We start from the raw sequence: 23,629 nt of genomic DNA on the forward strand, positions 1-23,629 counted from the left end.
AAGGCCAGGCTAACGCCGTCGCTGTTCCTGCCTCCCGGGCCGCGCCGCCGCGCGCTGCGCACACACGGCCCCGAGGCCTCGCATGGCCGCCGCCATCTTGCGACGGGCGCGCTCCCGCTCGCGCCCCGCCCGCGCGCGCTCGCGGGCTCGCGCAGGCGCCGGGGCTCGCGCAGGCGCCGGCCCCGCCCCCGAGAGGCTGGCGGCCCCGCGCGCCTGCGCAGAGTGAACCGCCCGCGCACCGCTGGCCAATCAGGGATGGCGGGGCGGAGCCCGCCGCCGCGCACGCTGGTCGTTCGCGGCAGGAAGCGGCTGTCTGTCGGGGATCGGGAACCGGCACGGCGCAGCATGGTGGGGGATTCCGGCGCGGCGCGCGGGGCGCCAGGAATACGTCCTGGGAAGCGGCGTTCGGAACCTGAACCCAAGCGCGAGCCGGAGCCGGAGCCGGAGCCGGAGGAGGTGATCGCGGGGCGGCGGGGCGTGTCCTCCCGAGGGTCAGGCGTGCACATGGCGGGCGGCTAGGCCGGGCCGACTGTCACCCGGCGCTGGGCGCCAGGTGTCCCGCGGGTCGCCTCGAGGCCGTGGACTTTGTCTTGTCGGGAGCGTCATGGTGGGGTCCTTGGCAAAGCACGGCCTGTGCCGAGGGATGCGAGCACCTAGAGGTAGTGCCGTGGTGAAGTTCAGAACCTGTGTGTGGGAGGAAGGAAACAGGCGTTGGAGCAGAGCTCCCGCCCGACAGCCCCCGAACCTTCGGACTGCGCGCCTCATCTTTGAGGGGGTTTGAGCTTGCACTCTCAGTACTCATTTGTCCACTCCTTGTTGTAGTACTCTGCCACTGTGTTCGATATATTGGGAATACGGAAACCAGAATAGGACCCGTGCCCAGTTGTGCGGACTCATCGCTACAAGCTTGTGGGACGTCACCAAACCTGGGTGGTAGAAGGCATGTACAGCCCATCTTCTCATAGCTAACTCTACTTAGCTGCATCCTCCAGGCTGCTCCTTCGTTTTGTAAAACGTCCCTACACTGCTCCCCACTGCTCCCTGGAGGCCTTGAGCTGGCGGTCAGCGCTGAGTATCCGGCCCTCAGGAGTCTTTTTGTGCACAAACTCCTGGCACCGTTTTCACTTGCTGTTGTACTGGTGGAGCCGCCTGAGTATCAGATACATCATGAGTGAGTGTATGTGAGGTCATTTCTCTAAAAATTCAGGTGAGCGCTGTGGAATCCTTGCAGGTTGTCCGTTAAGTTGAGGCATGTAAACTTAGAAAAGCAGTAAAGAATTGTGCACTCAGTTGTTTTCTGAGAGTCTTCAAGTTCTTGTTTACTTTTCAGAAGCCAGTGACAGTCTGTCTGTGTCATGTGGAGTTAGGCTTGACAGAGTCTTTAGTTGGCAGAGCTCTGCTCAGGGAAAGCTGTGGTTCTGCTCCAAGAAGAGATCAAATGGGTTTTCATTCTTCTTCAGCCAGCTTCCCGGTTTACCTGTTGGCTCTTGGTCCATATTGTATGAGGTAGTTTCTCTTTCAAGTGGTAAAAGCCCCTTGGGGGTGCTGATCTTAGATCTCTTCCCAAGGGAGTACCCTTTCAGCTCTGGAGCCAGGGTGGGGTGTGGAATTTTTCTGTCAGTAGAGGACAGTTGGTTTGACTGATACATGAGAACTAAGCTCTAAAAAGAAGCTGTTGTCTTTGAAAAGTCCCTTCCTTGTGAGATACTAGGTATTAAAATGTAGGTTTCTTGGCACAAACCTGTAATCTCAGTACTTGGAAGGCTGAGGCATAAGGATCATAGGTTTGAGGCCAGCAGTACATGGTAACTTAGTGTGACCCTGTTTCAAAAGTAAAAAAGGAAGCCGGGCATGGTGGCACACACCCTTGGGAGGTGGAGACAGGAGGATCACGCAGGTTTGAAGCCAGCCGCGCTGGCTTAAGCGAGCCTGTTTCCAAATAAAAAAGTATAAAATTGGTCTGGGAGTGTAGCCCGAAGGTAGAAGGGCTTCCAGGAACCCCAGTACCACAATAAAATAAAATAAAAATAAAAAAGGAGCCGGGCGTGGTGGCGCATCCTTGTAATCCCATCATTTGGGAGGCTGAGATCAGAGGATCGTGGTTCGCAGACAGCCTCAGCTACTTAGTGAGGTCCTCTGGAACTCAGTGAGACCCTGTTTCAAAATAAAGAATAAAAAAATAGGGCAGGGGATGTAGCTTGGAGGTCAAATGGCCCTGGGTTCCATCCCCAGACCCGCAAAAAATAAATTAAATAAAAATAAAATAGAAAAGGGTGGGTTGTAGCTCAGTGATAGAACGCTGGGGGTTCGGTCAGTATTACCACATTAAATAAATAAAATGTAGATATTCTTGCTGTTGTTAAAGCAGAGGATGAGGTTGGGCAGGTGGTTTTGGTGGAGGTGGAGACTGGTGACCAGAGGCTGGCTGCACAGAATGACCCACTTGGTTAGCTGACCCCTACATGGTCTGTGCATGCTCTGCCTGGGTGAGCCTGTGGCATTGGCAGTTACCAATTCTGTGCTTCCTTGCAGCCTACCCTCTTCTGTGACCCTGAACCCAGCCACCGTGATAGCAGCGATTCCGGGCTCTCTGACAGTGAGGAGAGTGTCTTCTCAGGGTTGGAAGATTCCGGCAGTGACCAAAGTGAAGACGATGATGAGGAAGCGGATAGAGTCAGCTGCAACAAGGGCCTCAGTGGGTCAGAGGAGGCCTCTGGGGAGCAGGCCCAGGTGGGTGAGCGAGGAGCCTGGTGGGTGAGAGTGGTCAGGAAGAGTCGGCTGAGGGTTCTCTGAGGAGTGCACCAGGAGGCTCTCAGATTCCTCCTGGGCTCATATTTGGGCTCTGGGACACTGAATTCCAACTCCATTCCTGTATGCCATTCCTGAGAACTCTGAAATCCACATGCCTGGGCTTTTTCCCTTCAGGAAAGCCTCAGACTACTAGCTTATGGGACACATTCTCCCTGCCTTGTTATACTCCGATGTCTGGAGACAGAACTAAGATGGGGATGGCACTGCCTGGGGATGATGGCAGGACTTGTTTGTGGGAGAGTAAGGCCAGCAGCATGAGCAGGGTTGCAGAATCCAGCCCAGCTGTCCTGTGGGGCCTTGGGGTTGTGCTGGTAGGCAGCAGTGCTCCCTACTCTAAGGTAAAAAAATGGAGAGAGCGTAACTCAACAGAAATGCCACAGGTGTCCTTTAAAGCATTCTGGAACCATCAGTACTTGGGAGGCTGAGACAGGAGGATTGCAGGTTTGCAACCAGCCTCAGCTACTTAGTGAGGCCCTCCACAACTTAGTGAGACCCTCTTTCTTTTTTCTTTTTTCTTTTATGGTACTGGGGATGGAACCCAGGGGCTTTCTACCTCTGGGCTATACTCTCAGACCTGTTTTATATTTTATTTGGAAACAGAGTCTCACTGAGTTGCTGAGAGCCTCACTAAGTAGCTGGGGCTGGCTTCGAACCTGTGCAGTCCTCCTGTCTCAGCCTCCCAAGTGCGTGGATTACAGGCATGTGCCACCATGCCCGGCAGTGAGACCCTCTTTCAAGATAAAGAATAAGCTGGGCGTGGTGGCGCACACTTGTAATTCTAGTGCTTTGAAGGCTGAGACAGGAGGATCGCACAGCTTCAAAGACAGCCTCAGTTACTTAGGGAGGCTCTTGGCAACTTAGTGAGACCCTGTTTCCAAATAAATTAAAAAATAGGGCTGGGATGTAGCTGGGAGTTAGAAAAGCCCCTGGGTTCCACCCCCAGTACCACAAAAATAAATAAATAAATAAAAAAATAAAAATAAAGAATAAAAAAGTATGGCTGAAGAGTATAGATTAGAGGTAGAATGTCCCTGGGCTCAATCCCCAGTATAGCAATGAAGAAAGGAAAGAAGGAAGGGAGGGAGGGAGGGAGGAAGGAAGGAAGGAGGGAAAGAGAAAAGAGAAAACAGTGAGTTTGGCTGGGCGTGGTGGCACCCACTTGTAATCCCAGCGCTTGGGAGGCTGAGACGGGAGGATCACACAGGTTCGAAGCCAGGGTCAGCTACTTAGGCTCTCAGCGACTTAGTGAGACCCTGTTTCCAAATAAAGTCTAAAATAGGTCTGGGAGTATAGCCGGGAAGTAGAATGTCCCCAGTACAGAAAGAAAGAAAGAAAGAAAGGAAGAAAGAAAGAAAGAAGGAAAGAAAGTAGAGTGAGTTCTGGGAACTAGGGTAATGATTGTTCTTCCAGTGATCCTGATATTGTGGAAGTAATGACCTTGCTACCTACCAAAGTCTGTGTTTTGAGAGAAATCGAAAAGCCATGGCTTATTGGTGTTGGTTAGGTCAACTGGTATACTAGGAAGAAAATAATTAAAATCAGACATATTGCCCGGCGTGGTGGTGCACGCTTGTAATCCCCGCACTTGGGAGGCGGAGACAGGAGGATCGTGCAAGTTCAAAGCCAGTCTTGCTGGCTTCTGGAAGTGTAGCCCGGAGGTAGAAGGGCTTCCAGGAACCCCAGTACCACCAAAGGGGGAAAAATTATATATATATAAAATAGGGCTGGGGGTGTAGTTTAATTCCTAGCACACACACACACACACACACACACACACACACACACACACACGGTTGCAAACCAACTTTCACACACATAAAAGAGTTGATGAAGCCCAACTTAGGGATGTTTTTCGTTTTTCTTTGATAAATGGTGCTTTTGAGCTGGGTGCAATGATATATGCCTATTCTCCCCCTCTACTCAGGAGGCTGAGGCAGGAGGATTGGAAATTCAAGACCAGCCTAGAGCCAGATATGGTGACACAGACCTATAATCCCAGTTTTTGGGAGTCTGAGACAGGAGGATCACAGGTTTGACACTATCTTCAGCAACCTAGAGAATCCCTATTTCAAAATTTAAAAAATAAAGCCAGGCATGGTGGTACATGCTTGTAATCCCAGCATTTGGGAGGCTGAGACAGGAGGATTGCTGTTCGCTGACAGCCTCAGCTACTTAGTGAGGCCCTTTGCAATTCAGTAAGACTCTGATTAAAAATAAAGAATAAAGCCGGGCGTGGTGGCGCACGCTTGTAATCCCTGTGCTTGGGAGGCGGAGACAGGAGGATCATGCAGGTTCGAAGCCAGCCTTGCTGGCTTATGAGACTCTGTTTAAAAATATATATATATATATATGCCTGGGAGTGTAGCCCGGAGCTAGAATGGTTTCCAGGAACCCCAGTACCACCAAAAAAAAAAAAAGGGATAAGGATGTTGCTGGGTGGTAGAGTGCTTGCCCAGAATGCATGAGGCCATGGGTTCAATCTAGAGCACCACAAGAAAAAAATGAAAAAAAAATTTTGGTATGGTGGGGATGGAACCCAGGGCCTTCTACCTCCAATCTCCACCCCAGCCTGATCTTATATTTCATTTGGAAACAGGGTCTTGCTAAGTTGCTGAGAGCTTCACTAAATTTAGTCTCACTAAATTGCTGAGACAGTCCTTGTACCTGTGATCTTCCTGTCTCAGCCTCCCAAGTATTGGGATTATAGGTGTGTGCCCCCAGACCCCTGCTGAGTTTTAAAAATTAAAACGGGCGTGGTGGCTCACACACAAGCGCTTGGGAGGCTGAGACAGGAGGGTCGCACAGGTTCAAAGCCAGGCTCAGCAACTTAGGCTCTCAGCAACTTAGCTGAGACCCTGTTTCCAAGTAAAGTATAAAATAGGTCTGGGAGTGTAGCTCTGAGGTAGGAAGGCCTCTGGGTTTAACCCACAGTACCACACACACACAAATGGCCATAATCACATTCCCCCAATGTGTAAGGCTCATCAGAACCTCGTGCCATGGCTGCAGTAGCTCTGTGCTGGGCTTGGGGTCTTGTCTCGGCCTGGTGTGTGGAGTCCCTTGGGCTCCTCCACACAGCCACACATGGACAGGGAGGCAGGGACTGTAGGGTGGCCACTGTCACTGGTGTTTTTGGGGTTGCCAGGCCAGCTGCTCGTTTAGTGTTGGCTTCTGTTCCCAGGAATGAAGTTATCACTCTCAGGCTCTCTGTTACTCTCCTTTTCACTGAGAGATTGTGTGTGTGTGTGTGTGTGTGTGTGTGTGTGTGTGTGTGTGTGTGTGTGTGTGTTATTTTGCAGTACTGGGGATGGAACCCAGGAGTATTCTATCTCTGAGCTACACCCCCAGCCCTATTTTTTTGATTCTTTCTTTGTTTATTTTTTGGTGGTATTGGGGATGGAACCCTTCTACCTCCGGGCTACACTCCCAGACGTTTTTTTTATATTTTTCATTTGGAAACAGGGTCTCTTAAGCCAGTGAGGCTGGCTTCGAACCCACGTGATCCTCCTGTCTCCACCTCCCAGGCAAGGGGATTACAAGCGTGCGCCATCACGCCCGGCTATTCTTACAAGCGTGCGCCACCATGCCCAGCTATTCTTTATTTTGAAACGGTCTCACTGAGTTCCAGAGGGCCTCACTAAGTAGCTGAGGCTGTCTGTGAACTGCAGTCTTCCTGTTTCAGCCTCCCAAATGCTGGGATTACAAGCATGCGCTACCTTGCCCAGCTTATATTTATTTATTGTGTGGTACTGGAGATGGTATCCAGAGGTGTTTTACCTCCAGGCTATACCCCAAGCCCTCTTTTGTTTTTTCTTTAGAAATGGCCTCACAGCCAGGTGTGGTGGAACATACTTGTAGTCATAGTACTTAGGAGGCTGAGACAGCAGGATCCCAGGTTCAAAGCCAGCCTTGGCAACTTAGCGAGGCCCTCTGCAACTTAGTGAGACCTTGTTTTCAAATAAGAAATAAAAAAAAAAATTGGGCTGGGGTGTAACCTGGAGGTAGAATGCCTCTGGGTTCAATCCCAGTACCAAAAAAAAAAAAAAAAGACATGTTTTCACTAAGCTGCAGAGGGTCTCACTAAATACCTGAGGCTGGCTGAGAACTTGTGATCTTCCTATCTCAGCCTCCCAAGTACTGGGATCACAAACATGTGCTACCATGCCCGACTTTTTTTTTTTTTTTTGAGACAGGGTCTTGCCATGTTGCCCAGGCTGGCCTTTAACTTTCTATCCTCTGTCTCATTCTCATGAGTAGCTGGGATTACAGGCATGTGCCACATTACCCAATTCTAACATTTTTTCTCTTTTGAAACGGTCTCACTAAGTTACAGAGGGCTTCACTAAGTAGCCAAGGCTGTCTGAGAACCGTGATCCTCTGGTCTCAGCCTCCCGAATGCTGGGATTACAAGTGTGCGCCACTATGCCCGGCTCCTATTTTCTTTAAAAACCACCTGCGTTTCCAGGTATTGACTGTCAGTCCTTCTTGTTGGGTGGGTCATAGGCACTGAGCCTTGAGATGGCCGGATGCAGAGTTGCTTGGTTTCCACCGTGGTTTTCACCGTCCCGAGGCTTGTGTGGGGCCTGTGGCCTGCCATCTGGGCCCTCTCGGTGCACTTGTGATAGGGCTGCACTTGGTCTTCCCCTGAAGTGTCAAGGACTGGTGTGAGGCCTCTCGCAGACCTGAGACCTGGACACCGGGGGAAAGGGTGCAGGGAGTGAGGTTCCAGCCTGGTCGACTCTGACCGGCCTCCTGGGAAGAGGAAGAGGAGCTGCGGCCCTTACCTGGGCGTGGCCAGGCCGAGCGTGTGCAGCAAGGAGGTTATGTGGCGTCACAGTGAGGGTTGTGCTTGTTTGGCTGGCATTCTAGGCCCAGAGCCTGTTTGCATCCCTCCTTTTGGTACATTCCAGCCCTGGGTGGGCAGAGCCGTCCCTGTCCCCTGAGGCCTGGTAGCTGTGGGCCCAGGTTCTCCCAGGTGCCCGTGCTCTGCTCTGCCACTCCTTGGTGTGAGTCTTCCTGGCCTACTGCCAGAGCCTGGCGCAGCTTCCCTTGTTCTAGAGGTCAACACAGCCATCTTTGCCCTACTGGATGCTGGTCCTGGACTCCAGCTGCTGATCCTCTCGGCTGGTGCCTGTGGCTCCTGCCATGAGGGTGACTCCCTGTCTGCTGGTAGGCCCTTGAGGTCTGCTCTGCCTCTGTCTGGGTTGAGTGCCCCTTGCTACCCCCAGGTCTCTGGGTTTTTCTATCACCCCACACGCTGAGCCTCGTACAGTGCTGCAGAGTTCCCCATCGTGGTTTGAAGCCACATGCTACTTCATCCACTGCTGGTGGCTTGGTGGGATTCTTGCCCAAGCTCTCTGTCCCCTCATCTGGAGCATCTGCCACAGAAACCCACGCTCTTGTGCCCCCTCCCACTGGCCTTGGGTAGCCTGTCCTTAGGTGGGCACTCATGGCCTGTGGTCATCTGGCTGCACCGGTCTAGGCAGAGCTTGCCAGCTGGGAGGGTAAGAATGGATCCTGGCCACTAAGACTCAGGCTGCTGAGAGCAGGTTGTGCACTTAGATTCCACTTGGGTTTTGGATGTATTAATGGTCTTTTCCTTAGTTTCCCAATTAAAAAAAAGAGAAGTTCAGTGCTCAACTGCAAAGCATCTCCCTCTAAAATTCGAAGTTTTCCTAGGTCTGCTAAGGTTCCAGAGCTGCACTGTTCAGGTGGCCCCCTGCAGGGGCTTCGGCTGTAGGTACGCGTGTCAATGCTGCCCTCTGGTGGAAAGTGTGTGCCCTGCAGCTTTCAGGTCCCGCCTATGCTCCTTGGAACTCTGGGTGCCCTGGAAGAGAGCACATTTGTTGGGGAAATCAGAGCCCTACTACTGGGGCACCTCCCCCTTGCCAAGGGTGTGTCTGTGTGCAGTGCCCCACACTGCCGTACTGGTCCAGTATGGGGAGGCATGTGTGCTGGGTGATAAGCCTGGAGTCACTGTAGGACTGGCTGTGACCTTTGGGTCCTGGTCAGGACTCTGGGGTGCAGTGCCTGGCAGGAACTCCCTGGACACTGGGAGGGATGAGGCACCAGGGGCTCAGCCTGAGGCCAGAGCTGTGAGACTGTCACTGCTGCCTTGCTCAGGGCTCACCATCCTGTGCTCTGCACTAGACAGTGCTGACCCACTTTGGGCAGGGAGTTGGGGGTGGGGAGATGTGGAAACTGAATCCGGCCTTGGTCCTGGCCTGGAAAAAAACTTAGTTTCCCATCCCTCTTTATATTGAGGGGGGGGACAGGCAGGAGGAAGAGCCAGGTCTTTGGCTCCTGCCCGGGCAGGAGGGAGTGGGGCTCCTGGTGGGGGGGGCGCCTGTGCACAGGGGTTCCTGCTCAGCACTTTACTGCCCCCAGGGGTAAGAGGTGGGCCTGTTTTCCCCATTAGTCCTGGTTCCGCCAGTAAACCCGATCCGGTCGGAGCTGTCCGCCTCCCCAGTTAGGGGAGGATCTGTTTTCCAGGTTGGGGTGTGAGTCCTTGGCCGCGCCCACTCTCTGACCCGGTGGGACAGGGTCAGCCTGGGGTCGTGGGTGTGTGGGTGGGGAGGGTAGCCTGATGGGCTCCAGGCATTTCAAGGGTTCAGAGAACCTCTCTGGGCCCTGGGCCAGGGGTACAGCTGGATGTGGTCTCCGTGGCTTCGGGCTTGCTCCAGGGAGTAGGCTGGCTGTGGTCCTGGACAGGCCAAAGGCCTGTGCCACCCGTGTCTCCCCTGAGTGCTTCCCAGTAATGGCCCTGGGCTTCCTACTTTGCTTCAGCCTTGTAGTCCCTGACCCAAGTCTCCCTGCAGCCTCTTCTGAAGACTTGGTCCAGTAGGGACCAGCTGTGTAGCAGTCAAGCCAGGGGCCCTGCAGCGGGTTTTGGTGTTGGACAGCACATGGGGCAGATAAGAGCGGGGCCTGGAGCCTGAGGTGCGCAGCTTTACCACTGACTGTTGTGAGGGGCCTCATCCTTTCCAGCCTGGCATTGGTGTAAGCCCCTCGGTGGGCTGCAGAGTGTGGAGGCTGGCCCAACCTCGAGAGAGGACGAAGCGGGGGTCTGTAGTGTTGGGCACAGCTGCCGAGGCCCCAGAGGCTGAGAGCTACAGTGGCATCTGTGCATGCTCAGGCCTAGGGTCAGGTTGGGGCTGCTCAGAGACCCGAGGTGGTGGGCGTCCTGTGTGGTTTCTGGTTCCAGGCCTCCACACCGAGGAGCAGTTCCCCCCAAAAGCACCTCAAGGGCAGAGAGGCCAGGCCCATGGCCTGTGGTCAGCCTGATGATAGAGGCCATCTTGGGTCCCCTGAGGTAACAGTGTCCTTTCTCTCCGCAGGCTGGCACCCCTTGCCCAAAGGCAGAGATGGCAGGAACATCGCGGGGGGATGAGTACGCAGAAGACAGCTCCGATGAAGAGGTGGGCTGGGGCTTGCTTCCCGTTGCGCTGGGAGGGAGGACCTTTTGCCAGGGCCAAAGGAGTGTTGGAGCCACCCAGAGCAGTGCTGGGGCTTGGGCCGGGTGGCACTGGGGTGTGTTGGGGCCTTTTCCCAGGTGGCCATGCTGCCCGGGGGTACAGGGAGCCAGGGCTGGCGAGGCTGCGAGACCCTGAGTGTGCTGAGCAGGCGTCCTGGCTCGGGCCCTGCCCTCATCTGGAAGAGTGATTTCGGGGTCCAAGACAGGACGGTTGCAGCGCCTGTGTGTGTCATTACTGTGTTGGGGTGGGGGGACTTGGCTCAGCAGCCTAGGGCCTTGACCTGTGGACAGGCCCCTGTGGCTCTGGAGTGCATGTGTCTGCTGTGTGCTGGCGCTGGCCCTGTGTGCTCTTTGGGGGCTGTGGACACAGCGGAACTGTGGGTGGCTTTCTCCGTACCGATCTGCCCGTGTCAAGATGGGCATAGTATGCTGGGCCAGGCCGGGCTTGGCAGGGCAGACGTAGGCCCCATCTGTGGGAGGGCCCCGGAGTGGCCAGGCTGAGGGCAGTGGTGCCTAGTTGGCTCTGCCCCCTCCCCCGTGGCCGCCAGGGGATGTCGATGTGACCTGGCCACTGCCTCTGGGCCTCTGAGTTCGGAAGCACATAGTAGGGACCAGGGACATTGGTTGTTTCTCTGAAGGAATTTTCTGTTTAGAGGGGCTCGTGTGGTGTTGGACTGGGGATCCTCCAGGGAGCAGAGGCGTGGAGAGACTCTGATGGGTTGTGTCCAGGACACCATGGCCAGGAGGGCTGGAAGTTTCGAGAAGCTCTGAGCCCAGAGTTGTGGGGCTGGCAGTGTCCCCTCCTGGTGTGGCCCGGCTACTGGCAGGGCGGTGGCCCCTGTGTGGAGCTGGGGTGTGAGCTGTGGGCCTCCTCCAGGCCCTGGGGGCTTTGGTGTAGGCCTCCAGGAAGGGCCTGCTCCTCGGGAGCTCTTCCTGCTGCCTGTTAAGAGCTGTCCCCAGGGCCTGGGGGAGACACGCGCCCCCTCCCCAGCTCAGCTTCCTCCCCCATCCTCGGCTCTCTTGGCAGCGTCTGCAAGGAGCCTTGGCCGCCCGCCCGATCCTGTCTCTGCTCCGCGTTCAGGGAACAGAGACAAAACAAAATAAATTGGTTTCCTGGCCGGAGCAGAGCAGCGGGCGCGCTCGGCGAGGGGGCAGCTCCCCGCCTGTCTCCCCTCCCCCCGGGGGGGCTCTGGCTGTCGGCAGCCACATCCTGTCGGCTACTTTTTATATTTGGTATTTTGAGAAATCAGTGATGATTGTAAATGGACTGAAGAGGCTGGGGAGAGGCCTTCCAGAGCTGGTCAGGTCCTTGGGCCTGGCCTGCCTGACCCCCGCTGTGCTGGGAGGAAGCCTTGGGGCTGTGGGGCTGCTTCCTCCAGTGGTGACCATTGCATATGTCAGACGAAGTGGAGCACTGGAGCAGAGAAGCCTGTCCGAAGGAGCTTCTCCAGCACAGCCGGCCTCCGCCGCAGTGGCGGCAGAGCGCAGCTCTCAGGAGTCAAGCCAGGCCCTGACAGTTGCGTCCCCTCCCAAGAAATCCCCACCCCAAGGTGCATCTGGGCTCCTCACCTCGGAGCACCTGTGTCCTGTGGGAAGGAGTGGGTGCCATAGGTGGGCGGGGACAGGCCTGGAGGGAATGTGCGTGGCCGTCAGCCTGGCCCCACTTGGGGCCAGGCCCGGTAGAACCTGGTCCAGCTCATACACACATGGCACCCCTCCCTAGGCAGGGGCCTACCCTGGGTGGTTCACGCCTTCGAGGCGCCCCTGCTGTGAGGGCAGCCCCTGCAGGGGGTCCGGTGGGACTGCCACTATGTCTGGCAGTGTGCCAGGCTGCTGGGTGCTCTTGGCTAGCCAAGGCGCCTGGCAGAACTGGTGAGGTAGGAGAGCCATATCACCAGGTGTCTGGAGGACTCGGCCGGGCAGAGGGTCCTGGCACAGTGTCCTCTTAGGAGCATCACTTTGGTGGAAGCCGGGAGGAATGCCTGCATGTGGAGTAGGGTCAGCCTGCCCACCCGTCCCCACTCTCCTGCCTACTCCCTGGGCCGGAGCCAGAGCCGGGCCTCTACTGCGCGTCTAACACCGACTTACCTGAGCAGCTCTGCTCAGAGCACATGCAGCCCCATTCACGTGGCCGCCTGTTCCCTCCCCCCACGCACTCAGCCAGGCGCCTGGAGTGAGGGCTAGGGTGGGCGGGGGAGCCCCCGGGATGAGTGGCGGGGCCTGGCGGGGGTCCTGGCCGCCGTGGAGTGGGGGAGCCCTGAGGAGCTGCTGCACTGCGGCTGCCCCGCCTCCGCACGGCCGCCTCACCCCTCCCGTAGCACCGGGTTTCATAGACGTGATCTCATCCATTCCTCCTCGAGACCCCCAGGAGGGGGCCGGGCAGGGGCGGGCCTACGGCCGACTTGTCCTTTTGTGTGTGTGTGTCAAACAACTGGGAGAAACTGAGGCTAGGCCTGGCCAGGCCGAGCTGCTATTGCCCACCCTCCTCTTCTGACCAGCAGGCCTCTGGCCCTGTTTGGCTAGGAAGTGTGGGCAGGATGCATGGCTCGGGGTGCCATGAATTCTGGCCAAGAGGCTTGGAGGGGTTGCCCTCCTTGATAGCACCCTTTTATTCCCAGTGGGCACTCGCCCCAGAGCATCCTCTGGAAGGACTCTGGTGGGGTCTGGGGCCGGGGGCTGGGCTACAGCCCTGCCTGGCTCCCTCAGGGACACGGCTGGGCCTGACTGCGTCCAGAACTCGCGGTCCCCTCTGCTCTCTCGCCAAATGCCGTTAATGGCTTCTCCCAGCTACTGAACCGGCAGCTGCCTCCAGTGCTGGCGGCCTCCTGCTCCTCTGGGCCGCCCCGCCCACCCGAGTCCTGGCCACCGCCCGCGCACTCTGGCGCTGGCGCTGCTGCTAGTGTTGGGAGCCTGTCGGCTCAGGTTTCCAGCGAGCAAGCCAGTGAGTGGTCCTTCCCACTGAGCGCAGGGCTCCGCAGCCATCTACTGAGGCTAGCCGAGGTGTCCCTGAAGACTCACACCAGCCCTTCGGGTCTGGTCCCTTCCCACTGTGTGCCTAGGCTGGCCTTGCCAGGCAGGGGGGTGTTAGCCTGCACTGCTGACTCAGGGGCCTCACCGGTGGCCACAGGGCAAGGCTGGGCATATGTGGTTTGGCCAGGGAGAGCCGCCCCATCTCTTGCCCTAGGCCTGGTGGTTCCTAAGAGTTGCCCTTTGTATGCTGGCAGAAAGGACTGTGGGGGGCGGATGGTGGAGGCCAGCTGCCCCTTGGTACTGAGCATCCTCAGCGAGGTCCTGGCTGGCAAGGTGAGCTCTTTCAGAGCCGCACGTGGGTGAAAGTCCTGGCTCGAAGCAGGGCCACAAGGTCCAGTCTTCTAGACAGCAGGCCCCGGGGGTGGTTGGAGGATGCCGGTACAGGGGCTTTTGAAAGGAGGGGTTTGCTCTAGGTCTTGGGAGGATGGCTAGAAGAACCGGCCTTGGAGGAGAGCAGGGGAAGGCATTGGGGGCGACAGGTGCCTGGGAGGAGGCTGGCCACAGGAGGCAGGACTGCCTTGCTGGGGACAAGAGCTGCAGTGAGGGGCTCCATGTATGAGGCAGTTCTCAGGGCTGGGGCCCTCCAGAAAAATTTCAGAGGTCCTAGAGTTGGGGGCTCAGGAGGGGTCGAGTGGGCGCTGAGCCCTGGACTCCTTTCAACTTGAAGTGGAAGCTGTATCTCTGAGTATGGGGCTCAGAACAGGCCTCCCCTCAGCTCTGGGGGATGCAAAGCAGCCTGAGCCTGGGTCCCCCACCTCAGCACCTCGGGGTGGCCAGGATCCATCCCCTGCTTGTGAAGAGTCAGGTAGGAGTACCCTGCCCAGGAAGCCCACTGGCCTCTGACTCTCCTCAGGAGAGGGCCATGGAGGCCCGGGCTGGGACAGACTTCTGTGCAAGGGTTGTCTTCCACCCCTGCAGGCTCCATGGCAGGTAGCTCACGCCCCCCCTCGGACCCCCCCCCCCGTCGTGTGGGTGCTGGCAGCAGTCCTGGTGGTGGGCGCACGTGTGCCTGATGGCTCAGGGATGGGCTCCCCAGCCCCTTGAAGGAACCTGCAGACGGCAGGAGGGAAGGAGGGCAAGGTGCCTGGGTGCAGAGCCGGGTCAGTTCAACAGAGGGGGTGGGAAGGTGGGGCTTCTGGCCCAGCCCCCAGCCCAGCAGGGTCCCCTGGGCAGGTTTGAACTTGGTCGGGAGGAGGCTGTCCCCCCTCTGGTATCACGCAGGCTCCAGGGCTGCAGGTGAACGCAGGGCCGCCCATGGCCCAGCCAGCACAGATAAGACACCCGGAAAGGGGGCAGCCGAGGCGGCACAGGAAGGCTGCAAGCTCTGAGACTGGCGGCCGCGCTTCGTGCAGGGGGAGCTGAGTGAGCTTGAACACTACCCGCATTGTAATCGGAGAGGGGCCAGGGGAAGAGAGAGACTGAACGAGCGGCTGACCCCGAGATCCCGGGGGACAGGTGGGAGAGGCGGAACGAGGAGAGAGTGAAGGATTCCAGAGGTGGGCTGGCTTCCTCTCTCGCAGACAGACACGGGAGGGAGGTGGGCAGCAGGCCAGCCCCATACCTGCAGTTCCAATCTGCGGTCCTGACAGCTGCAGCCACTTTGGGGAGGGGGAGGGAGAGAGCTCTTCGAGAGCGGAAAAGTCCCAGCCGACACATCAGCTAGTTGCTGTGTGTCCGGTGCAGTCTGGGGGTGGGGACCCCTGCCCACCCTCACTCCACAGGCACGTCCTTGGGGCTGGGTAGCCCACGTCAGCTCCGGGCCTGGGTTTGTCTGTGCCTTGGCCAGCCTGGCCTGGGGTCTCCATGCAGTGTGACTCCAGGGGTCACATGTGTTTCCTGGTAGCCCACAGGTGCCGAGCAGGGCGGGGGTGGCTGGTCTGGGCACGAGCAGCCTGGTGATGAATCACGTGGTGCCGCCAGCAGCTTGTTCCCCAGGCTGGGGACAGGGAGCTGACAGTTGAGGCTGAGCCGAGCGTTTCCAGCCCAGCTCTGCTCACAGGAGTGGCTGCAGGCCCAGGGCTTGGGCCAGGGACCTCCCTCCCTAGCCAGCTGCCTCTGTGGGGCACACGCAAAGGGAGCCCTGGGGCTTGGTCCTGCAGCGCCCCGGGATGGTGGGGCGAGGCTGGACTCTGGGAAGAAAGCCAGGGCAGCGGGGGCAGGGAGCACCTGCCATCCCTTGGCTGGTCGTTCTGCCCACCCCGTGGACCTGTGTGAGCCACAGGCTGGGGCCCGCCCACGCCACCCCCGGTCTGGTTTGAATCTGGAGCAGTGGAGGGTGACGGAGTGTTCCTCCCAGCCCCTCCCTTCCTCCTGCTGGCTGTCGGGCCGGCCAGGCCCTTGCTGCTGCTACCGGTGCAGCTCGGGGAGCAGCTGGGCTGGCTGCCCAGACCTGAGGCTGGCCAAGCTGCAGCCGCTGCCGGAGTCAGGCCCCACAGCAGAGGCCTGGGCCGGGCGCGTGCCGCGCCCCAGCCATCTGGGCCCCTGGGGTCCTTCCAGCCCTGGGGCCTTAGTTTCTGTCCCTGTCCCCTTCCATCTGGCTCCACTCAGCAGTCCAGCCTCCAGCTCTCCTCACTGAGCTCCTACTCCCCGCTCGGGGTTTTTTTTCTTTTTTTTCTTCAGTACTGGGGATGGAACCCAGGGCATTCTACCTCCAAGCTACATCCCCAGCTCTATTTTTTATTCTTCCTTTGTTTTTGAAACAGGGTCTCACTGAGTTGTGAAGGACCTCACTAAGCTGAGACTGTCTGCAAACCATGATCCTCTGGTCTCCACCGCCCAAATGCTGGGATTACAAGCGTGCCCACCATGCCCAGCCCCAGTTTTACTTTTTATTCTTTATTTTGAAACAGGGTCTCACTACGTTGCGGAGGACCTCACTAAGTAGCTGGGGCTGGCCGCTGACTTTTGATCCTCTTGTCTCAGCCTGTCCGAGCACTGGGATTACTGGCATGCGCCCCACGGGCTGCCTCCACTCAGGCCTGCTTAGACTGCAGCGCGCTCTCTGCACTTCCTGGTCCTCACTCTGCGCCCTCAGCAGCCTTGCCCCCTGCACTGCTCCAGCACTGGTGGCTGCAGAGCCCCATTCCTCTGTTCTCGCTCTGTCTCCACCACACCTGCTCCTCAGTGCTGCAGTGCTGTCCCTCTGGGCTGTCTCTGATCACCCGTTTACCTTGGGAATTGGCGTGGAATGTAGACACACCCCTTCCTGGGCCCCTGGAGTTGGTATGGGCATGTGCACCCCTGCCTTGGGCCCTGGCCTGGAAATGGGAAGGCGGCCAGCCACTGCTTCTCACTGGACCTGCAGCCACCTGTCCACAGCTGGGCCCATCGGCTGGCAGCTGGGGCCCAGGTCTGTCCTGTTCTCCGCTCACACGGCACAGTGGCCTTGGTGTCAGGGAGGGAGGCCCGATGGGGAGGGGAGGGGAGCGGAGGGGAACGGACTTCCCTCGGTGCCCCAGTGCACCCTCAACCCCTCCCCTGGGCCCTGGCTCCCAGTGGGTGGGGCTTCTACTGCAATGGTGCCCTCTCCTCCCCCTCTGGCCAGCTGTGGGCTCCTGCAGGATTAAGGGGAGGAAATTTGGGGTTGGGTTTCTCTCTGAGCGAAACCTGCCGCTGCGACTTTTTTATCCTGCTGTATTTCTATCAGATTGGACACAGCCCACCCCCCAGCCGTAATGGCTCTGGCTTTGAGAATTTCCTCCAAAATTACACCACCGCTTCCTGCCCCACGTTCCCTAGAGACGTCTGTGCAGAGGAGGGGCAGATCTGGCCCTGCCCCGCAGGGGTGCCCAGGCCTCCGCACCTGGTCTCCCCAGGGCCGGGGGTCCTTGCAGGGGCCCAGGCCAGCCCGCCACCCACACCTGGCGCCCTCCACCACTCCCCACCCACCACCCGCCGGAAGTCAGGCTGCTGGCCGCTTGGGTCGTGGGGGAGGTGTTCCGCCTGGAGCCGCCTGGCCTTTCTTCTCTGCTGTGCCCAGAGCTCCCCACTGCACTAATCGTCACCTGTAGGACTGTAATGTCAGCCAGCTGTGCAGGCGCCTGGTGGGGGTTGTCAGCCCCTCGGGGGCCAGTGGGGTCTGAAGGGTGTTGGATGGGATGGAGTGACGGATGACCAGGAGTCCTTCCAGTGCGCAGTGGGGGCGGGGGAGACGTGGCCTCTGATCACTGAAGAAGCAGGCAGTGAACTCCATTGCTCTCTTGGGCCAGGTGGGCACCAGTGGGGTGCCTGAGCGGCTCCCACCTGGCGGCAGTCCTCACGCCCATGCAGGCCTGGGAGTATATGCCCAGCCCTGTGCCTGCTTTGAGGAGCCCTGCCGGCAGAGCCACCTGTCCCCAGCTGGAGCCCGGCACGGCGCATGGTCCTGCTGTGGGGTGGTGGTCTTGTACCTCCATCCTCTCCTCCCTTTCCTGCTCCACCTCACGGGAGCCCTGCAGGGTGGGTGGTCTTCTCAGGACCGGGGCTCCCTGGCCTGAGAATGACGGCGCTTTAGGTAGGGGTGGGCGAGCAGGCTCTGCTGGTGGGGCGTGCATGGTGAGTTCAGAACCTTTCAAGAGGACAGCCTGCCTCTGTATTTGGAGGATATAGTTCCATTTTTAATTATACAAAACTTCCAGACTTTATATTATATCAGAGATGCAAGATGCCAGCACTCAGCCCAGGTAGGGAGCCACATGGAACGTCCCAGCGGGCCAGGCAAATGCTGGCTGCTCAGTCAAGCCACCACCCGTCTGTCCATTGGCCCTGCTCACAGCCAGGGGTGGGTCTGGTCTGGTGGCACACTCCAGGAGTCCTGTGCCCAGGTCAAGTCCAGGCTGGGGCATCCACCTTCCCCGCGGCGTCTGCCTCCCTGCTGCTTGGGCCTTCCTCCTAACTCCGAATGGCCGTCTTTCTGTCGCGGTCCTTGCTCTGCAGAGGGAAGAAGGGGTGTCAGGCCTGAACAGTGACTAGCAGCATCACCAGGGCCAGTCCTGGTGTCTGGCTCCCCACTCGGTGCTGTCTCTGGTGGCCGGTGCTGAGGCCCCCCCCCCATGCTCCCCACATGCGTTTTGGGGAGGGGAGTACACTGCTGCACAGCCCAAACTGTAAAATTAAATTTCCCAGATGTTCAGGCCCCAGGAGCTCGCGCGTGCTGTCTGGAGAGGAAATGGGGATTGGGGAAAGCCGTTGTATTTTCTCCCTGCTCACCCTGCTTTTCCGGTGCCACCAAGTGCGGCTGGAGCTGTAAATCAAGGCTGACCAGGGCTCCCAAAGCCTAGCCCTCACCCCAGCCCCTATCTCCTGCAGGCCGGGGGGGTGGGCAGCAGGTGCCTGGCAACCCTGGTGTGGAGGTGGGCTTCAGGGCAGGAGTAGCAGCCCGCGGGCGCCGGGGTCCCTCCCCAGCGTCGCGGCGCCCCTCGCCGGGGAGGGCCCACGGCTGGAGCCGACTTCCGGCTCCGTGGGTCCGGCCGGCTTCCGTCTCAGCTGGCCGCGCCCCTGCACCTGGGCCGCCCCCTCCAGCCATCCCCACTCGGGCCTGTCCTGCGGAGAGCCCCGCGGCCTGGCTCACCAGCTTCCTCTGGTTGCTGAGGCAGAAGGTGCAGATCTGCTTGGGCTGCGCGTTCTCCCCGTCGCGGGCCGGCGGCAGGGCGGGCGCGGGGCTGCCCGGCCGCGCGGTGGCGTGGAAGAAGGCGGGCCCCGAGTGGCAGGGCTGCCCGTCGCCGCAGGCCTCGCCCACCAGCAGCACGTTGCCCAGGTGCGAGATGTAGCTGGAGGCCAGGCGCAGCGTCTCGATCTTGGAGAGCTTGCGGTCGGCCGGCTCGGTGGGGATGAGCGTGCGCAGCGCCGTGAAGGCCGTGTTCACGCTGTTGGTGCGGTCCCGCTCGCGCGCGTTCGCCGTGTGCCGCTGGCGGGGCTCGCGGCCCGGCCGCCCCCCGGGCCCCGGCGCGCCCGCGCCCGCCCGCCGGCCCGCGGCCCTCCGCCGGCCGCCCTGCAGGCCGCAGCGCGCGTGCACGCGGCAGGGCTTCTCGTCGGAGCCCGAGCTCTCGCTGCCGCGGTCCTCGTCCTCCGACAGCGGGCTCACCTCGGGGTACAGGTAGCGGCCCGGCGGCGCCGAGCGCAGCATGGCGAAGGACACGGCGGGCGGGCGCCGGCGTCAGCGCGGCCGCGCGCTGCTCATGCCGCCTCCGGGCCGGCGGGCCGGCGGGCGGCGGGTCTCGGCTGCGCCCGCGGTGGCGGCTGCGGGCCGCGCGCACACGTGCGTCCGGGCTAGAGCGGAGCCCCGAGCCGCGCCTTTATAGTGCGGCCGGCCCCGCCCCCGCCCGCCCCCGCCCGGGGCCGCCGGCCGGAGCATCCTCCTGGCTGGATGCGGGGAAAGTGGGAGCCCCTGGGGTGCAGCCGACCCGGCTCGCCTCCCCCTCGGCGGGGCGGGGCGGGGGAGGTTGGGACCCCCGAGCGGGCTTGCTCCCTGGCCAGCCCAGGTTAGCGCAGCTGCCCTGGTCGCCCGCGCCCCCTCCGGCAGGCACTTGGCCTTGTGTGCCGAATGGGCTGCTCAGAGGACTGTGCCCCAGCAGCCCGGGCCCAAAGATTCGTGTGTGGGGTGGCCCAGTCTGTCTGCCCAACACCTGCCAGCGCGGGGCCTTCCCTGTCCTGCCAGGGCCTCCCCTCTTCTAGCTCACACTAGCTGACCTCTGGGAAGCCATTACCCCTTGCTGTTTGCCCCGGGCCTCCTGCAGGGCAGCACCAGTGCACAGCGATGAGATCCGCCCCTTCCCAGAGCGCCTCTCCTTTGGGGATGACTGTGGATGTGGTGGGAGCTGGAGGCCACTCCCCACGGGGAGGAAGTTCTCATCCTGGCGGGATGGATGGAGCCTGGGGCAGGTGCGGGGGGTGGGGGGGCAAAGCCCAAGGGGTTCTGAGCTGCTGCAGGAGGGGCGTTGGGCACCAGCTGCCCCCCCCCACACACACACCGTGGCTACTGTTGCAGGAAGTGGCTGCCTGGGCAGCAGTCCCTGGCTGGGAGGAGTGAGGGTGGTGGCTGGCAGCGGCTGAGACCAGGAATGTGTGTCCAGGAATGTGGCTGCTCTGCCCACCCAAGGGAGGGGGTGAGATCAGCGGAGGCCTGGGGTCCTCAGCTCTCTACAAAGCAGTGCACAGTGACTTGTCTCCCTCTGGAAGGTGTGGGGAGGGGTCTCCCTCAGAGCTGCCCACTTCTGCCTCAGGGCCCTGCCAGGGGAGGGAGCCCATGGGCGATGAGGTCATCGCTGTCTGTGGCTGCCCAGAGCCCTGGCCAAGGAATCCAGTGAGGGGAGGCCAGGGCTGGCACCACTTCAGTGGAAAATGTGAAGGTGCGGCTCTGGGCCTCCGAGGCCGGGGTGCCGCTGCCGTGCCACGTCAGCCCAGGGCCAGGGCGCCTCCTGCCCTTCAGCCTCTCCTGTGCCCCCTGGTGGCCCAAAGGGAGGGATGGTGTGGTGGGGACAGGTGCTAGCGTGATGGCCATGGCTGCAGGACATCCGGAACACGGTGGGCAATGTGCCCCTGGAGTGGTATGATGACTTCCCACACATCGGCTACGATTTGGACGGCAGGCGCATCTACAAGCCCCTTCGGACCCGGGATGAGCTGGACCAATTTTTGGACAAGATGGATGATCCTGACTTTTGGTGAGCTGGCTCTAGGTGGGGCCTGGGAGGCCGTGAGGTGGGCATGGCTCTGACTGCCTGTCCCCTAGGCGCACAGTGCAGGACCGGATGACGGGGCGTGACCTACGGCTGACAGACGAACAGGTGGCCCTGGTGCAACGGCTCCAGCGGGGCCAGTTTGGGGATGTGGGCTTTGACCCCTATGAGGTAGGTTTGCAGCAGCTAACCCTGGGGCGCTGGCGGCTCAGGCTGGGTCCCAGCCCACACGCCCATGCCTGTCTTCCCAGCCGGCCGTGGACTTCTTCAGTGGGGATGTCATGATCCACCCGGTGACCAACCGCCCGGCTGACAAGCGCAGCTTCATCCCATCCCTGGTGGAGAAGGAGAAGGTAGGGGCCAGCCCGACACCGGTGTGGGGCCTCGTGCTGCCCCCCTGACCTAGAGCTGTCCGCGCAGGTGTCTCGCATGGTGCACGCCATCAAGATGGGCTGGATCCAGCCTCGCCGGCCCCGAGACCCCACCCCCAAGTTCTACGACCTGTGGGCACAGGAGGACCCCAGTGCTGTGCTGGGGCGCCACAAGATGCACGTGCCCGCGCCCAAGCTGGCCCTGCCTGGCCACGCCGAGTCCTACAATCCCCCTCCAGAATACCTGCCCAGCGAAGAGGAGGTGGGCCTGCGCCAGGTGGGGCGGCCCCAGCCGTGTTCCTGCTTCCTTGGCTCACCCCGTCTGCTGGTCTCCGCAGCACCTGGCCTGGGCACAGCAGGAGCCAGCTGAGAGGAAGCTCAACTTCCTGCCACAGAAGTTTCCGAGTCTGCGGGCTGTGCCCGCGTACAGCCGCTTCATCCAGGAGCGCTTCGAGCGCTGCCTTGATCTGTACCTGTGCCCCCGGCAGCGCAAGATGAGGGTATGTGGGGGCCCTGGGGCCCCGGGGCCCTGGGGCGGGGCAGGGTGACCAAGAACTCTTCTATCCCAGGTGAATGTGGACCCTGAAGACCTCATCCCCAAACTGCCTCGGCCGAAGGACCTGCAGCCTTTCCCCACCTGCCAGGCACTGGTGAGTGGGGCGGGAGTGGCCAGGGACAGCCTCCTGTGCCTTTTCTCACTGCCGCTTCCCCGCAGGTCTACAGGGGCCACAGCGACCTGGTCCGCTGCCTCAGCGTCTCCCCGGGGGGCCAGTGGCTGGCTTCAGGTGAGCTTGGGCAGCCCTGGGCGGGGCAGCCCTGGGCCCGAGGAGCGGGTGCTGAGCTCCCTACTGCCTTCAGGCTCTGATGACGGCTCCATGCGGCTCTGGGAGGTGGCTACCGCCCGCTGCATGAAGTGTGTGCCCCTGGGCGGTGTGGTGAAGAGTATTGCTTGGAACCCCAACCCCACCATCTGCCTGGTGGCTGCAGCCATGTGAGTGTGCAGGGTGGGGGGCTGTGAGGGCGGGGGGGGTGTGTGTGTGTGCAATGCTGAGGGCTGTACCTGGCCCGTAGAGACGACTCGGTGCTGCTGCTGAACCCAGCCCTGGGGGACTGGCTCCTGGCGGGAAGCACGGACCAGCTGCTGGGCGCCTTCACCCCACCAGAGGAGCCCACCCAGCAGCCTGCCCACTGGCTGGAGGCCTCGGAGGAAGAGCGCCAGCGGGGCTTGCGACTGCGTATCTGTCACGGCAAGGTGTGTGTGTGTCCGTGTGGGGGTAACTCAGCCAGTGAGCCAGCCCGCCCACATCACCTCTCTCTCGCAGCCCGTGACACAGGTGACCTGGCATGGGCGTGGGGACTACCTGGCCGTGGTGCTGGCCACCCCAGGCCACACCCAGGTGCTGCTCCACCAGCTGAGCCGGCGCCGCAGCCAGAGCCCGTTCCGCCGCAGCCACGGGCAGGTGCAGCGCGTGGCTTTCCACCCCACCCGACCCTTCCTGTTCGTGGCCGCTCAGCGCAGCGTCCGCATCTACCACCTGCTGCGCCAGGAGCTCACCAAGAAGCTGATGCCCAACTGCAAGTGGGTGTCCAGCATGGCAGTACACCCTGCAGGTGAGGAACACGCGTACCTCGCGGGGGTGGCAGGCAGGTGTGCACCCCAGGTGGATTGACTGCCTGTCACTGCTCTGGCCCCAGGTGACAATGTCATCTGTGGCAGCTACGACAGCAAGCTGGTTTGGTTTGACCTGGACCTCTCCACCAAGCCCTACAGAGTACTGAGGTAGGCAGGCGGGCGGGCGGGCTGGCAGGCTGGCCAGGGGGCTCCTCTAGCCAGGACCTACTGCCAACCCCCACCCCTCCAGGCACCACAAGAAGGCGCTGCGGGCTGTGGCCTTCCACCCCCGGTACCCGCTCTTTGCATCCGGCTCCGATGACGGCAGCATCATTGTGTGCCACGGCATGGTGTACAAGTGAGTGCTGACCCTACCCAGCCTCCTTGGGGATTGTCCGATTAGATACTGAAGCCCTCTCCTTCACAGTGACCTGCTGCAGAACCCACTGCTGGTGCCGGTCAAGGTGCTGAAGGGACACGCGCTGGCCCGAGACCTGGGCGTGCTGGACGTGGCCTTCCACCCCACGCAGCCGTGGATCTTCTCGTCAGGGGCAGATGGCACGGTCCGCCTCTTCACCTAGGCGGTGTGCTGCTGGGAGTCGGACCCCAGGGGCATGTGCTGGGACCTCCTTAATAGAGGCCTTCCTCTCTGTGCCTCCTGCTCCGCCTGCTTTAA

The 23,629-nt window shown here is 60.3% G+C and overlaps 2 protein-coding genes across 2 annotated transcripts; one reads left to right on the forward strand and one right to left on the reverse strand.

Annotated features, from left to right (window-relative positions):
- Window positions 1–255: 255 nt before the first annotated feature.
- On the forward strand, window positions 256–23,534 carry BOP1 (BOP1 ribosomal biogenesis factor; the record flags this gene model as incomplete). Its single annotated transcript, XM_080694136.1, has 16 exons — window positions 256–456; window positions 2,533–2,730; window positions 10,149–10,229; window positions 20,801–20,955; window positions 21,024–21,141; window positions 21,222–21,323; window positions 21,391–21,603; window positions 21,680–21,841; window positions 21,911–21,991; window positions 22,057–22,126; window positions 22,200–22,332; window positions 22,413–22,593; window positions 22,664–22,952; window positions 23,037–23,121; window positions 23,204–23,311; window positions 23,381–23,534. 16 exons carry the CDS (start codon window positions 256–258, stop codon window positions 23,532–23,534), a joined length of 2,331 nt encoding a protein of 776 aa, XP_080550262.1.
- SCX (scleraxis bHLH transcription factor) lies at window positions 18,185–19,421 on the reverse strand (the record flags this gene model as incomplete). Its single annotated transcript, XM_080695250.1, has 2 exons — window positions 18,864–19,421; window positions 18,185–18,223 (listed from the first exon to the last, which is right to left on the reverse strand). The coding sequence occupies exons 1-2, from the start codon at window positions 19,416–19,418 to the stop codon at window positions 18,185–18,187; spliced, it is 594 nt and encodes a 197-aa protein (XP_080551376.1). The 5' UTR covers window positions 19,419–19,421.
- Window positions 23,535–23,629: the final 95 nt, after the last annotated feature.

The sequence above is a fragment of the Muscardinus avellanarius genome (assembly GCF_963383645.1).
Source record: "Muscardinus avellanarius genome assembly, chromosome: 4".
Taxonomy (NCBI): domain Eukaryota; kingdom Metazoa; phylum Chordata; class Mammalia; order Rodentia; family Gliridae; genus Muscardinus; species Muscardinus avellanarius.